The 14,571-nt window shown below is 31.4% G+C and overlaps 2 protein-coding genes across 3 annotated transcripts; both read left to right on the top strand.

The window, feature by feature from the left end:
* The first annotated feature begins 1,082 nt into the window (after positions 1-1,082).
* LOC113868140 (organic cation/carnitine transporter 1) lies at positions 1,083-4,159 on the top strand. Its single transcript, XM_027503705.1, has 2 exons — positions 1,083-1,500; positions 2,934-4,159. The coding sequence occupies exons 1-2, from the start codon at positions 1,083-1,085 to the stop codon at positions 4,157-4,159; spliced, it is 1,644 nt and encodes a 547-aa protein (XP_027359506.1).
* A 2,254-nt stretch (positions 4,160-6,413) lies between these two features.
* Positions 6,414-11,197, top strand: LOC113867859 (kinase-interacting family protein-like). 2 transcript variants are annotated; one of them, XM_027503356.1, is made up of 3 exons: positions 6,414-6,546; positions 7,445-7,616; positions 10,048-11,197. In XM_027503356.1, the coding sequence occupies exons 2-3, from the start codon at positions 7,472-7,474 to the stop codon at positions 11,016-11,018; spliced, it is 1,116 nt and encodes a 371-aa protein (XP_027359157.1). In that variant the 5' UTR covers positions 6,414-6,546; positions 7,445-7,471; the 3' UTR covers positions 11,019-11,197. The 2 variants fall into 2 exon arrangements, with proteins under 2 accessions (XP_027359157.1, XP_027359158.1); XM_027503357.1 differs by lacking the exons at positions 6,414-6,546; positions 7,445-7,616 and adding an exon at positions 9,682-9,847.
* The last annotated feature ends 3,374 nt before the right edge of the window (positions 11,198-14,571 follow it).

Below are 14,571 nucleotides of genomic sequence, written 5' to 3'. Positions count from 1 at the left end.
ATGACAAAATAAAAATTATCAAATATACAAAATTTCACGGGACTAAGTAACTAGATTGAGATAAATATTTGACGTACAGGAAAGTTAGGCTTACGTATTTACCCAAAACAGAGATAAGCTAACGTGTGTTACTGTTCAATAATTGATCACCAATTTTTGTGAATAAAAATTATAGTGAATAATTTATAAATGAAGATAAAAAAAATATGTAAGATGGAATATCCCTTGGAACAAGTTAACTGAGCAATTTAAAATCCTGTGCCAGAATGGATGAGTTTGTTTGATGACCAAGAATCAGCAATATTTTCAGCATCTTGAAAAAAGCATGCCATGTTTCTAGCTCAGCTGAACTTGGTCATATATAAGAGTTAACAATCTTGTAGTCATTAGTTTTTGGGGCAAAAGAAGAGAGGGTCTAATTACTATTGAAACCCCTCATTATGTGTTGGTTTAAAAATTAATTTTCACAACAGAGGCTTAAATTAAGTCTATGATTCGGTAATCAGTGAGCACATCAGGTTCCTCCACTCTCAAACTAGAGGTATGTTGAGATATCACTCCCTTCATTTTTATTAGATTTCTATAGGCATGGAAGCATTTTGATCCCTTCATGTTTTCCAATTATGCTGTTCATTCATATCCACCAACCACCACAATTGTGAAATACTGGGCCCCAGATCCATTGATTACCATCATCAATAATTCATCAATGTTTCTTTCCACATTAGCCCACCAATTAATTCTATATACTAAGTATTGTTTTATAATGATACGTGTGTCAACAAAATTTAATCCACTCTTAACATGGGGTTCTAATTGGCTTTTCTCCAATACCAATGAGATTCACCAAAACAGTGCATGCACCTCAAATGTTTGATCACAGGACACCCGCAAGACATAATTTCCTTCTTTTTCATAGCCAAATAAAGGGGCTCTTTTATGATGTCATGTCACAATTTTTTTTAATGTTTTAACATTAGTATATGTGCTAGAGTAAGCTTAATTATGTATATATAGATGTGGATATCCTAACATTGGAGCAAGGTAGCAACTAATTTTCTTTTTCTTTGATTGTAGGAATCATGGAAGAGGAACAAAAACTGGTTCATGGGAGCACAAATTTGGAGGGAAGTGAACAAGTGAGTAACAAACTTGAGCTCACTGTGGATGAAGTGGTGGAAGGGTATATGGGGTCCATGGGATTCTCTCAGTTGCTGCATGTGCTCTTGGTGTCATTGGCATGGATATTTGATGCTCATAGTACTTTGGTGACAATCTTCAGTGATGCACAACCACCTACTTGGAGGTGCAAAAATGAATTGTGTGCAAGTAACAATAGCAGTTCCAAAAGCAGTGGTTCTGTGTGTGCTTTGGTGCCTGGCACTTGGGAATGGGTTGATGGCCATACAAGTTCCACCATAGCTGAGTGGAATCTTATTTGTGATAGAAGGTTTCTGGCTGCTGTGCCTGCTTCTGTTTACTTCCTTGGTTCTCTTATAGGTACATATATATTACTTGTCCCTTTTGTTCTGTAAAAAATGCTAATAACACACATTCTGATACATTATTAATTGATAAAATATATTTAGACTCAAGAAGTGAGTGAGTTTCACTTCGTATTTTTTCATAATTTTGTGAGTTTTAATTAAATAATAAATTGTATGTTAAAGAGTATATTTTCATCCACTTCTCTTTGTTCTCCTACTTCATCCACTAGCAATCACATGCACTTGCGTTCCACTGAACAAATTGTCTTCTTTCAGCAATCCGTATTGCAGTATTAGTTGACAAACGGGGTTACTTTCCCTCTTTAAGAACTCTTTTAGTTTGCTCTGACTATAGCCATAATTCAATAAAAGACAAGCTACACAGCTGTACTGGAGAAGTAAATGTGAAATTGTGTAAAAGCAAATATGAATAAATTTAATGGTGTAACAAAGTTAGAAGTTTTGTAGTTTAGTAATCGTAATGGATTACTTGTTTACAAAAAAATGTAGTTAGCTAAAAGAATTATGAACATTATTGATACTCAGTGGATTACACTAAATGTTCATGCAAAATTTCTAGCTTGTGTTAATGCTTTGACAGGGAGCTGATCAGTTGTCTAATATCTCTCTCTTCTCTCCTCTATGAATGATATGGAACTCATTAACTTTGATCTTACCATACTATATAATAAATTGTTCAGGAAAAGCCAGGTCTCAGCTGTCGATTATATAACTTTCCTTCCTAGTGTCATTGTAATTTTCTTATAAAACATGAGCATTTAACAATTTTTCCTTTGAGCAACATGTTTGTAATTTTCTCAAAAAAAATAAGCATCTCAATTGACTGGTGTTTTTTTTTTTTTTAGTTTGTCTATTTCCCGTGCAAGTTTATTATTTTAGTTATTTTATTTATACATTAAAAACTCAAAGGTAACATTAACTTTGTTTGTCTAATAAAAAGGCTAGGTGAAACTTAATCTCAAGTCTCTATGACCATATACGATCCTGTGAGGGAAGTTAAATGTTAATTAAATTTGCAAATTTGCAACAACAGTAACAATATTAAAAAAGCACTTGCAAGAACTTTGTTAAGTAAATCTCCTGTTATAAATTATTAAAATAATTTTCTTTTTGTTTATATAAATAATTTTATGATTAAATTATACTGTAAACCTCCTTATAATAAAGAAATTGTTGAAAGGTACATTTAAATACATTAATTTATTATGTCATAAATTTAAGCACAAAATTTATTAAGATCTGTTCAAAATAATTTATTTTGATAAACTATATTAAAAATTATTAAAATAAGCTTAAAAAAAACACTTAGAAGAATTATAAACTATTTTTATAAACTACTCTTTCAAATAATCTTCAAGTACTTAATTGTGTGCTTCAACACAGCTTAATTCCTAACTTGAACATGTTGCTTGAATTTTGGTGCAGGGTCTGCTGTATCTGGCCACCTAGCTGATTCATGGTTAGGCAGAAAGAGAACAGTGCAACTTTCGTGCATCTTAACATCCATAACAGCTTTTGCCACATCTCTCTCCCCAAACATTTGGGTCTATGCTTTCTTCCGTTTTGCAAATGGGTTTGCAAGATCAGGCATTGGAATATGTTGCCTTGTCCTTAGCACAGAATCAGTAGGGCGAAAGTGGCGTGGCCAAGTAGGCCAATATGGCTTCTTTTTCTTCACACTTGGCTTTCTCACTCTCCCTCTTGTGGCTTATCCAACTAGAACATGTTGGAGAAACTTGTACAGACTCTTATCCTTTTTTCCACTTGCATATTCTCTCTTATTACTCCCTTTGGTATCAGAATCTCCACGCTGGCTTCTCATAAGAGGGAGAACCAAAGAAGCCCTTGAAGTTTTGGATAGGTTTGCTACACACAATGGAAAGAAAAAACTACCCAATAACCTCTCTTTGGTTAACCCTTGTGGACCCAAAGCTGGATGCACCAATGAAGGTGAAAAAGGCCTAAACAACAAAGAGAGCCTCTGGACCACAAGATGGGCAGCTATAAGAATGGTCATTGTTATGTTATCTGGCTTTGGAGTTGGTTTTGTTTACTATGGAGTTCAACTAAATGTGGAAAACTTGGACTTCAACCTTTATGTCTCAGTTGCACTTAATGCACTCATGGAGATTCCTGCAGTGTTGATGGGTACCTTTTTCTTGGGCTTTACCAATAGGCGCTTGTTGTTTTCAGTGTCCTCTTATATAGCTGCTGTCTCTTCTATTTTGTGCACATTCTTTGCGCACAAAGGAAGTACTTCAAAAGTGCATGATCATAGTAAATATGGAGGTAGTTGGAGTCAACTTATTATTGAAGCAATTGGGTTCATGGGTGCTTCCACTGCATTTGATGTGTTGTACATATATTGTGTGGAGCTTTTTCCTACTAATGTGAGGAACTTTGCGGTGTCAATGCTGCGTCAGGCTTTGATGTTAGGGGCCTCAGTGGCACCTGTGTTGGTTGTGTTGGGCCGGTTGAGCCCATCTCTTTCTTTTCTAGTATTTGGGACCTTCTCAATTGTTAGTGGATTTTTAAGCATTTGGTTGCCTGAGACTAGAAATGCTCCTTTGTATGAGACATTGAAGCAACAAGAAGAGGAGGAAAAACATAACTGGATGTCTCATGATGTTGGCCTTGAGCTGGGAAAATAATTGAAGAGAAGATGGTGTAAATAGAAATTGGGTTGAGTCCAAAACTGATTGGATTAGGTAAATTAAAGTTATCATGTTGGAGTGGTTGCATGTTGTGTACTAATACATGCTTGGTTGCCATAACAATAGCATCTCAATTAGTAATGTATTCTTAATTTATACTTTCTATGGGTTATCTTTGAATGTTGTGATTTATACACACTTTTACACATCTCACCTAACATTATATTTTAACAGCATCTAACTGTAACCAATTTTATAAAAAAATTTACATTAAATACACCAGTTTTGTTTTTCTACTGTCTATGCTAATAAGAAGAGATGGAATAAATGGTACTTTTAGGGAAGTACTACCCAATATCTTTTAGAAGGATAAGATTTAAAAAAGGGAACTTTTGAATTTTTATGTATTTTGATTAAACTTAATATTTTAGTATGTGTTTTGAGTAAATGAAAGTTTAAAAATCTAACTGATTTAATTTATAATATAATTAAATGAAAAATTAGAATTTAAGAAATATCAGTTAAAAATATTTACAACGAAAATAAATTTGTTTAATTTTTAGAGTAAGATTTAATTAGTTAAAAAAAAAACTAAAATGGTATGTGATTCAAATTAAAGAAACTAAAAGTATAATTAAATTAATATTTTTTTATCTGAATAATTATTTGAAAAAAAAAAACCTTAACAGGGATTACATGGCAAAAATAAGATAAATATTCTGTTCGTGCCACACTTAGAATCAATTTTATTGGAAGTGGTAATTGATTAATCTTATCCAAGATGTTTTTGGTTTTGAGAAACTAAAACTAAAACTCTCTATCAAAGTATACAAAATCAAGCAGAATCTTCACAATAATCAATTGACCATCTAATGAAAATAAAAATATATCAAGTCCATTAAATATATCCCCTAACTTGTGTTGATAACTTATATATGGAGGATTGCTCTGCTACCTTCACAATTTGGAGGGGGAATTTTCTCATTACGTGACATAGCATAATATGTTTAAATGTATTATAAATGTCAAATGATCCTTAAAGTTTTTTAATTAACAACCTTTTACATTTTAATCCTTTTTTTTAATCAAATTTTGTAATATAATTCTTACATACAGTTGGAAAGTTCTCATACACCTAGCCATGACAAGTATTCAACATTCCCAATCCCACCTAATTTCACCTTATACCCCTCAAGTTGTTGTGAAAACTATAATTGATTTTCTGAAATCTCCTTATATCTATTAATTCAATTTTCTTTAACTTTGTTTTGTTAGGCGAATGGAGAATTTAAAGGCACTCAATTTGTAACTATTTATTATAAAATTGATAAACAAAATCAATTATAGTTTTCTTAGTGAGAATTCAAACATGCAGGATCTTGCTAGGATGTTTACAATAATTAAAATTGATTCTCTAGTAAATAAAAAAGACATTAAGCCCTTTAAATGTGTCTTGTAATTCATGCTAATAATTTATTTTTAAAAAAATATTGTTAGGTGGACTTAGAAATGTCAAGGGGACAATAACATGTATGAATAGTAGTTATATGTACTCGCGAATAAATAATTGGCCCCCTTTCAGCCCATATCCATGTAAGTATCCGTTAAACGAAAAAATTATAATTTTTTAAAAATTACTTAATTTAAAGTAACTTATATAGAAATATAATTAGAATAAAAATGTAAAGTGTTTAAATTATAAAAATAATATAGTATTTTGTTACAATTATCAAAATACAATATTTAAATATACATAATAATATTGTACGTACGTACTTGTAGGTACCTTAATACTCAGAATGCCCTATTAATAAGTGGATAAAACAAATCCATTTGATTAAGCTTATACCAATAATTCAAGGATCCATGTAACTTTACCCGTTATGGATTTTTGCTTCTGGATATCCATTGATATAGATAATTTTTCTATTCTAGGCAGAGGAAAAATAAAAGGCACTCAATTTGTATACATTTAATGGAAAGTTGAATAGAGTTAATTTTAAATCGTTAAATATAATTAAAATACACACATCACTTAATTTCAGCTATAAACTTTTATTAAACTGTGTTTTTAATTTAATATATAAATATCTGATTTTTTGGGTTAGCATTGTTACCGTGTGACAGAGTCCTCCCTGATTTTGAGTGATTGCTTTTGACTATATGGTGTTACCTGTTGGACTGACACTGATATGGTTCTTCCCTTTTCATCAAAGTTCCTTTCTCTTATATCATCACTTGCAAAAACATATATCTTTCTTTCAAATCATATCATATCCCTCTCTGGAAACTGCTTCTGCTACTTGTCATCAACCTGTTTTCTCAGTTCTACTCTGTTTCACTTCATTACCCTCTAATCAATCCCTTTTCCAACACTTCTCAAGGTGAGCTCCTTCTCCTGTCTTTCACTTCACTATTTTATTCTACTACTGCTGTTTTGTTCTTCTTTTCCTTTTTGTTTTCAAATTTAAAAGTTTGAAAATCCAACTTTTATGGTCATTTTATCTCAGACAATAGCAGAGTACTCTGTAACTGTGGAGTTAATGGACTGATTTTTGAATGGCATGCAATCTTCTGTTTGTGTTTGTTGCATCGTTTTACAATGTATCTGATCTTTGATGGGTATGTCTTGTTTTTCAAATTTAATGGACTAATGTTAAAAAGTTTCCAACTTTCTCTCGCTTTTCCACTGATTTTCTCTGGTGCCAAACAAGCGGAACACGCAGAGAAAATAGGAAAGTGTTTTGTTCTGGGTTCTCTTGTTCTTCTGTTGGTTGATTCCTGAAACTTCATATTGGTATTCTTTGTCAAGCCGTTCACATGATCTTCTTTGAATCCCGGGTTAACCACAGAATTTGAAAAGATTGATAAATAAAAAAATGAAATTTCCTTTTTGAATTTCAGAATACACAGGTTTAGAATGCTTTGGGATTTGGGTTTATTGCTATATTCTGAATGCCTAGTTTAAACTCAACAATTTTCACTTTCAAAACAATGTGGGTAGCTTTGTTTTTATCACTGTGAGGTTATGCCATTACTTTATTAGTAATTAGTTGATGCATTGTTATAGAGATCTGTGCTTATAAATGTGTTTATGTATGCTTCCGTCTTTTCCTCCTTAATATCTCTTGTACATCTTTTGTAGCTGTTCTTTGTTCCACACTTTGTCATTATTATTAAATGCAAAGGACCATCTATTTCTGGCAACAGTCCTTTTTTTTTTGGTTTCCCTTAGATTGTGTTGTTGTTGTTGATCTCATGTATTATAATTGCAATGTATAGAGGGTCCTTGAAGCAAGGGTATTATTAATGGAGAGGGACCCAAACTTTATGGACACGGGCAAGGAAAAAGTGATTTCAAATTCCCCATTGATTTTCTCTTCCACAAAAGGGTATAAGGACAAGAGCATCCCCAACAATAACATGCCCTCCTGGCTTCTCACCAGCATTTCTGGTATGTATTAAATTCACCATACCGTACCCAAAACCATTTTACTTCTATGGTTTTTGTAACTTTTTTTTAAGGTAAATGTTACAACTTTTAATAAAAAATATTTAGTTTCTTTTAAATATATATTTGAAATTGGGTAAAGTTAATTTTAATAAAATAAGTTTGATTTTGAACTAGTGAAAATAATGGAGATGCCCTTATAAATTTATTTTGGATTATTTTAAAATTATAAAATCAGTTTTCATGATTTTTAATGAAGATACATGCTTTAATGAACAGAAAATGTTTTGTGAATCCCATGTTTAGTTGTTTACATGTAGAGGTAGAAAGAGACAGGAGAGACGAATAATAGTTCTGAAAGATGTTGGATAATATAATATATGAAAAAGAAAGATTGAAGGAAATGAAAGGCCTGTTTATTTGTCTGTTTTTAATGGAGTCAGGTCAGGGTAATTTTTTTTACTCCTTTCAAACTTGTGGTTTGTATTAATTTAGATACATATTTTAGTTATGCTTAATGATTCAAATTTATATAAAAATAATTTTAATTAACTTCCAACTAAAATCATGTATAATTCATTACTCAGTATTAATTTTGCATAAATTTAAATATTTTTATTAAAATTATATTTTATTGAAATCTAAGTAAAGCCAACAATAAACACCCTTTTACATATTAATACAAGTCTTTTGGTTTTTGTTTGTAGTGTGATTGGTATGAAGTTGTTAATGACGTGGATGGCTATATTTGAATATCTAGATCATATAACATAAAATAATATCATAATATGAAATGAATTAATGGATAATTATTTAATGAGCATGGAGCAGAAAAAGAAAGGTGAAATAGATCCCCAATAAATGAACGAAGAAATCTGAATTTAATGGGGTCACATGCTTCTGGTGTGTTACAAGTTATGTTGAACGGTAGCAACCTTTTCCAAGCAATGATCAATGGAAGAAGAAGCAATGGATGAAGAAGAAGAATCAACCCATGCAGATATGTCCCTGTCAACTGTCAAACGTCTAAGCCCCTTGGGAACAACAACGCCGTACATCATTATTTACCTTGTTACATTTTTATCAAACATCACTTATACCACGCGCTTTATCACACGCGCTCTATTAAAAATTGAATTTAAATTTGAATTATTGGATTATAATAATGAATTTTTGTTAACTTTAAATATTAGGGTGACTTCAAGAACTCAGAAGTAGCAAAGTTATTAGAAGAGTAATAAATAGTTTTTTTTTTTAATAAAAAGTACTATTCTTAAATGTTTAAATTCTATCTTAAAATATAGGATAATTTTTTTATAATATATTGTTATATGTTGTAATTTTATACTACTGTAATATTATATTTTGGTAATATATTTCAAAGTTTGTATTGATTGTGGTGAAGAAAAAGGTAGAAAAAATTGATATTACGTGTCAATATGTCTTTTTCATAGGTGGCTGTTGACAGGTCTACCCTTCTGGTGTCTATGTGTTTTCAAATTTCCAATTTGATTTGAACCCGACTTTCACACCCATTTGTCTTTGTGCTGGCAATGCATCCGTTGTCTCTTTCTATACCCTTTTGTTTGGCCTTTGCTGAGCTTTTTGGACATTCAAAGTGTTCAAATTTTGAAACTAAAATGGGTCTAGTGGTGGCCACATACATATTAAATAATGGTCCCTATCCATGTCATTGGCTTGTTGCAGTGTACATTAGATTTTGGTGTCATTTGTATCGGTGACCTTTCCATTTAAGCCTCGTGGCCTGTGCACATATTCTCTTAAACTTTATTGGATTTACTCTTAAAAAATTAAAAGTTGGAGGGTAAGAGCTTTTTTGTCAACAGTACCACATGCATCAGGTGTAGTACATGATACTGACCTTTGCATTCAAAACTAGAGGTTGATGTAACATAGACTAGACACTATAGTGCCATACCCTTACGCCTAACTCGTTAGAACAAATTCAAAATATATTTTCAAATTAGTCATACACTATTTAATTCCGTTAAAGCGTTTTATCTTTCTTGCCAGAATTATTTATGGGTTCTGTCAGTGTTCCCTTTTCTGGTGTCATGTATAGTTAACCTGTCACTTTCTTAGAGTTCAAATCACTCATCAATCAAGTTGAGGGATCTGGTCTATATTAACACCCCTTGCGTATGCATCAAAATGTCAATATTGTTACATGTTGTGACTTTATGGTTCTGAAGCTATGGAATTGTGTAAATCTAGTAAGGAAAAGCATTGTTCTTTGTGGATTATTTTTCTTGCACATAACTAATATTACACGTATGGTTTCATGTTAGGTTGCATATAGATCTACTTTGATTTTAACTTTATTAATTGGAATTTTTGTGTTAAATCATTGTTATAAACTTTTTGTGTTCGAATACACTCTAATTCAAATGTGAAACTTGGTCTTTGATGGCAGACTTGGAGGAGAGAATGAAAGTGTTGGCAATGACCACAACAGAAGATGAAGAGATTGGTGATACTTTCGCAGAAAGAGCAGAGTCTTACTACCAAAAGAGGCCTCAACTGTTGTCCCTTTTGCAGGACTTGTATAATGGCTATATCACCTTATCCGACCGTTATATCCAAACATTAGCCAAGCACAAGCATCAGAGTCATAGTAGACACTCTTCTCAAGTCTCAACTGTGGATGAAGGCTTTTCTGACCAGGAAGAAGTAAGTGGTGTTAGTCATTTTGATTCAGATCTTGAAAGCTCAATCTCTTACCAACATCCCCTACCCATGATGATGCCGATGATTCTACCTAGGAGTAGCTCCATACTCGATTTGGATGCCATTGTGGCTGAGCTTGTGATTAGGAATGTTGAATATGATGTGTTGATGCATGAGGTTGGCGTCATGGAGAGGAAGTACTGTGAGTCATCAAGGAAAAGTGAGCTTCAGAAGAGCTTGCTTGAGGTGTTGGAGTCTGAGAGGATTGTTTTGTTGAATGAGAATGCAAGTTTGAGCTATAGAGTCAATACTTTGGTGGAAGAGAACAAAGAGCTTGCATCTGAGTCGGTGTTCATTAAGAGGAAAGCTGGTGAGTTAGCTAAGTGTGTGCTGAAGATGAGGGAGGATCATAGAGTGTACTTGCTCCATAGGAAAATTGAAGATCTTCAAGCACAGATACATGGGTTGGAGAAGAGGAACAAAGAGTACTACGAGAGACTTTTGAGAAGAGATGGTGAAGAGGATGATAGCAAAGTGAAGACCAATGAGGGAATAGCTTTGGAGGTGTGTGTTCAGATGGAGAAGCTTAGAAGGTTCAAGTGGAAAGATGGCAACACTTCTGGGAAGAAATATGATGGGAAGAAAGGCCATAGTTTATGGAAAAAACTCAAGAACATGGACTTGTTACTGTGTGGGACTAATCCAACATGTGCTTAAGGATTTGATGGGTGGTGGTTTTTGTGTCCACAGAAGTTTTATTAAAATACTTTTATGTATACTTTTTGGCTCTTGAAAGGTAGTAGTAGGTTACTAGGTTACTTGTAAGCCATGGTGGTGTACATTCCAATATGGGGCCTTTGAAGTAGAGTGCATGTGAACCACTTCTAGCTAATCCTTGACCAAACTAATTGTAGATCAGTTAATATTATCTTGTAAAAGCTAGAATGGGTTTGTTTTTTGCCTCACTATTTTGGTTGATTTATTCTGCTATATTATTATCCTGATATGGTTTGTTTTGATGACAAGGCAGAATAATGATGAACTAGTTTAAATGATTTTATTACAATCCCCCCATTGACAAAGTGGTGTATCTCCAAAAAATCACTTTAGATTTTTTAATGTACATTTTTTTAAATCTTCAGAAGACCCATAACTACATTATTTTTTAGAACTGTGCCCTGAGCACGTACAATCATATAACTACTTTTGTTTATTTTTGCATGTTCATAAATAACTTTTGTTAGCATATCATCAAAATAACAAATCATTTTATTGGGAACATTACACCATGAAAAAATTAACAGAACTGATATAATTTTATAAAATCAAGTCCAATATCCAAACATCTATGATTTATAATATCTCAGAATGAAGCACAATATTATATTTTCATTACATAAAAGGTGAAATTAGTTACTCACTTTTAATGATATTTATACCATTTTTTCTCCCTTCTTTTTAGAAGCTTTAGACTCTACACCAAGTCCTAACAGAGTCTTACGGACTATAAAGATAACATCTTAAATACTAATTTTATAATACTGGTTAAGCATATCATTTGCATTTTTTCTCATATTTATGATATCTCATATAAATAATATACTTGTTAATAATGTACTTTTGAAATTATTTTTATTTATTTTTTGTTGTTTTATTAGATTAATATTATAGTCAACAAATAGTTTCTAAATTTTAGAAATAATTTAGTTTTTTATTTAAATTTGATATCAATCTTTTGGTTATATAATTAATTTTTGTTTATTTAATTTGTTATAAACGTGGTGTTTTTATTCAATAATTTTAAGTGTTTTTTATTCATTCTTCTCATAATTCTGCACTTTTTTTTCTATATTATTTTTTTTACCATAAAAACCAATATTATTCTTATAATGGTAAAAACAATACAAATCTAGTTCTTTAACAGAAGTTTTCTAATGCATAGGATACTTTGGAACAGGCAAGTGCAGAACAACTTTTACTCACAAACTAGTGTATAAATATCCTAAATAAAGTTTACAAAAAGAAAAGTTTGTAAGAAATTCATTGTTATACAAACATAAAGAGTCGTTGATTTTGGTATAATTTGATACACAAACTCTCTCTCCATTAAATAGAAGAGGATATAAGAGGACAAAATATGTTTGACAGAAACAACATTATTAGACATATAAAGAAAAAACATTATGACAATGTAGCTTAATTCACATAAGCTATGTTATTATATAAATACAAAAAAAGTAACTGTAATTTCCTATAATCCTTGATGATAGGCCTGTGACTGGAGAAAAATTAGGATCTTCTGAAGTATTTAATTGTCATTTCATAAAGTTCTCTTATCATTAAATGAAATGGACGATTTGGATCACTCCTTTGAGATGAATATGAAACGTAGAATAATACATGTATGTAGTTTGTCCTAGTGTCATTTCACTGAAATCTCTATTTTGAAGAGAATTTTTCCTATAATCTCAAATTACCGTAGTTTCAATCAATAGTAATGCAACACGCATGTACTTTTTTAAAAGGTAAACAAGTGTCAAGCTGTGAGTGGTTAAGATCACATGGTCTCGAATCACTAAAATTTTTTTCCTATCTTGAGAGGTTTTCATAAGATGCAATTCTACTTGTCGATACTTTTATTAATTGTGCTTAACAGAGAAAGTGGCCTATCTTATTTACTACATCTAGCAAGTTGATTCAACTTATGAGAATTGCATTAAGGCCTCGTATACACAAGTTCAGCAGTGGCAATGACTGAGTTGTTTTAAAGGAAGGCAGAGCATGGTTAACTTGTGGAGTAAAATATCAATGTGAAAATGGACAGAAGCTACACATCATTTTAACTCCTTAGCTAAAAAAAACCTTTTGCAATCAACAACGTTTTTTTTTTCTTTTCCAGTTATATAGACACAAGTAGAAGCTACATAGAATTGCTACATTTCATAGTATTTCACATTATAGAAATACTTCACAAAATTTTTTAAAGGGAAACTATACAACATGGCCCAGTTCAATAAAAGACAAATTAGAGAATACCCAATTTAGAATTTCCTTTTCAAACATTGGGAGAAAAATGGCTTTTAATATCTAGAAAGATCATTGCTAAAATTCCGGACTTGCTTTCAATGTGTTGCCCCAAGATAAAGTGCTGTCCATGTTATGAAAAATAGTCATTTGTTCTTGAAAAGAAGCAGATGAAAATATCAGAACAGACACTGAAATATGATAAAAACAAAACTTTTTTTTTTCCTACTGTCGCAGCAACGAGTTCGGAGTAATTACCGGTTAAGTTAGGTGAATTTTGAGCAAACATAGAAATCAAAGTTTCTCGGATTAAATTGAATTGGATTGAGTGTAAATTTTTATTAACTGAGCTAAATCTAATTTGATTATTGTCAGGTTAGTTTAAGACTTTCAGTAGGATAATCATATTGAGTTTTTCCTTTAAATTTAATAAAGCATCATTTTATATTTATAAATTGAAATAATTAAAATAATTTTGTATAAAATTAAGGTGATTAAATTAGTTTAGGTTAGATCAGATTACTATACACCAGTAAAAAAACCGAGTTAATTCAAGTTCAATCAAAATCATAATTTATAAATTAACTAAAGTAGTTAGGTCGTCAGATCAAACCAAACCCATGATCATGAAAAATGTTTCTTTCCTTTGATCCTTGCATCATGGCACAAAAATCGCTACTATGATATTATCAAATGATTGCCTAAATTTCTATAAAAAAAAAAGTATGGTGCAACTTAATTTTAAATCATGGTACTGAGATGCTTTCTGCCCCACTAATCATTGTTTTCTTTTTTATTTCAAAAAAAAGAAAGAAGCAAACGTTTGGATGAATGTTGTCTCCAAAGCTAAGACGACTAAATTGAAAATTGATTATAAGACTATGAAAAAGCAATTTGAGTTTTAGTGATTTTATAAAAAGTAAAAGTTATATTTTATTTGTTTACGATTATAAAAAGCACTTTTATTTATAATTTCATCTTTTTCTGAAAAGTTATTGAAAAATTCTCAAAATAATCAGAGTTTTTTCGTATTCTGTTTTTTCCGTAAACTTGAACAAACACTAGTTTTCAAAAGTGATTGTTTACCAAAATAAAAATGATTTTGCATGGAAGAAAAACTTGAAATGAAAGGCTCTAAGCTCTTTGCTTTGACATTGAAAAATTAATTTTCACACTTTTCATTCGAAGAAAAACATGCATTCAAATGGAACGAGTATTGGTTTGAACACACATCTGTTATAATCGA

The sequence above is a fragment of the Abrus precatorius genome, unplaced genomic scaffold (genome assembly GCF_003935025.1).
Source record: "Abrus precatorius isolate BTA unplaced genomic scaffold, Abrus_2018 Scaffold5, whole genome shotgun sequence".
NCBI lineage: Eukaryota > Viridiplantae > Streptophyta > Magnoliopsida > Fabales > Fabaceae > Abrus > Abrus precatorius.
The sequence above is the reverse complement of the archived record's forward strand: the minus strand, read 5'-3'. Positions and strand labels throughout refer to the sequence as shown.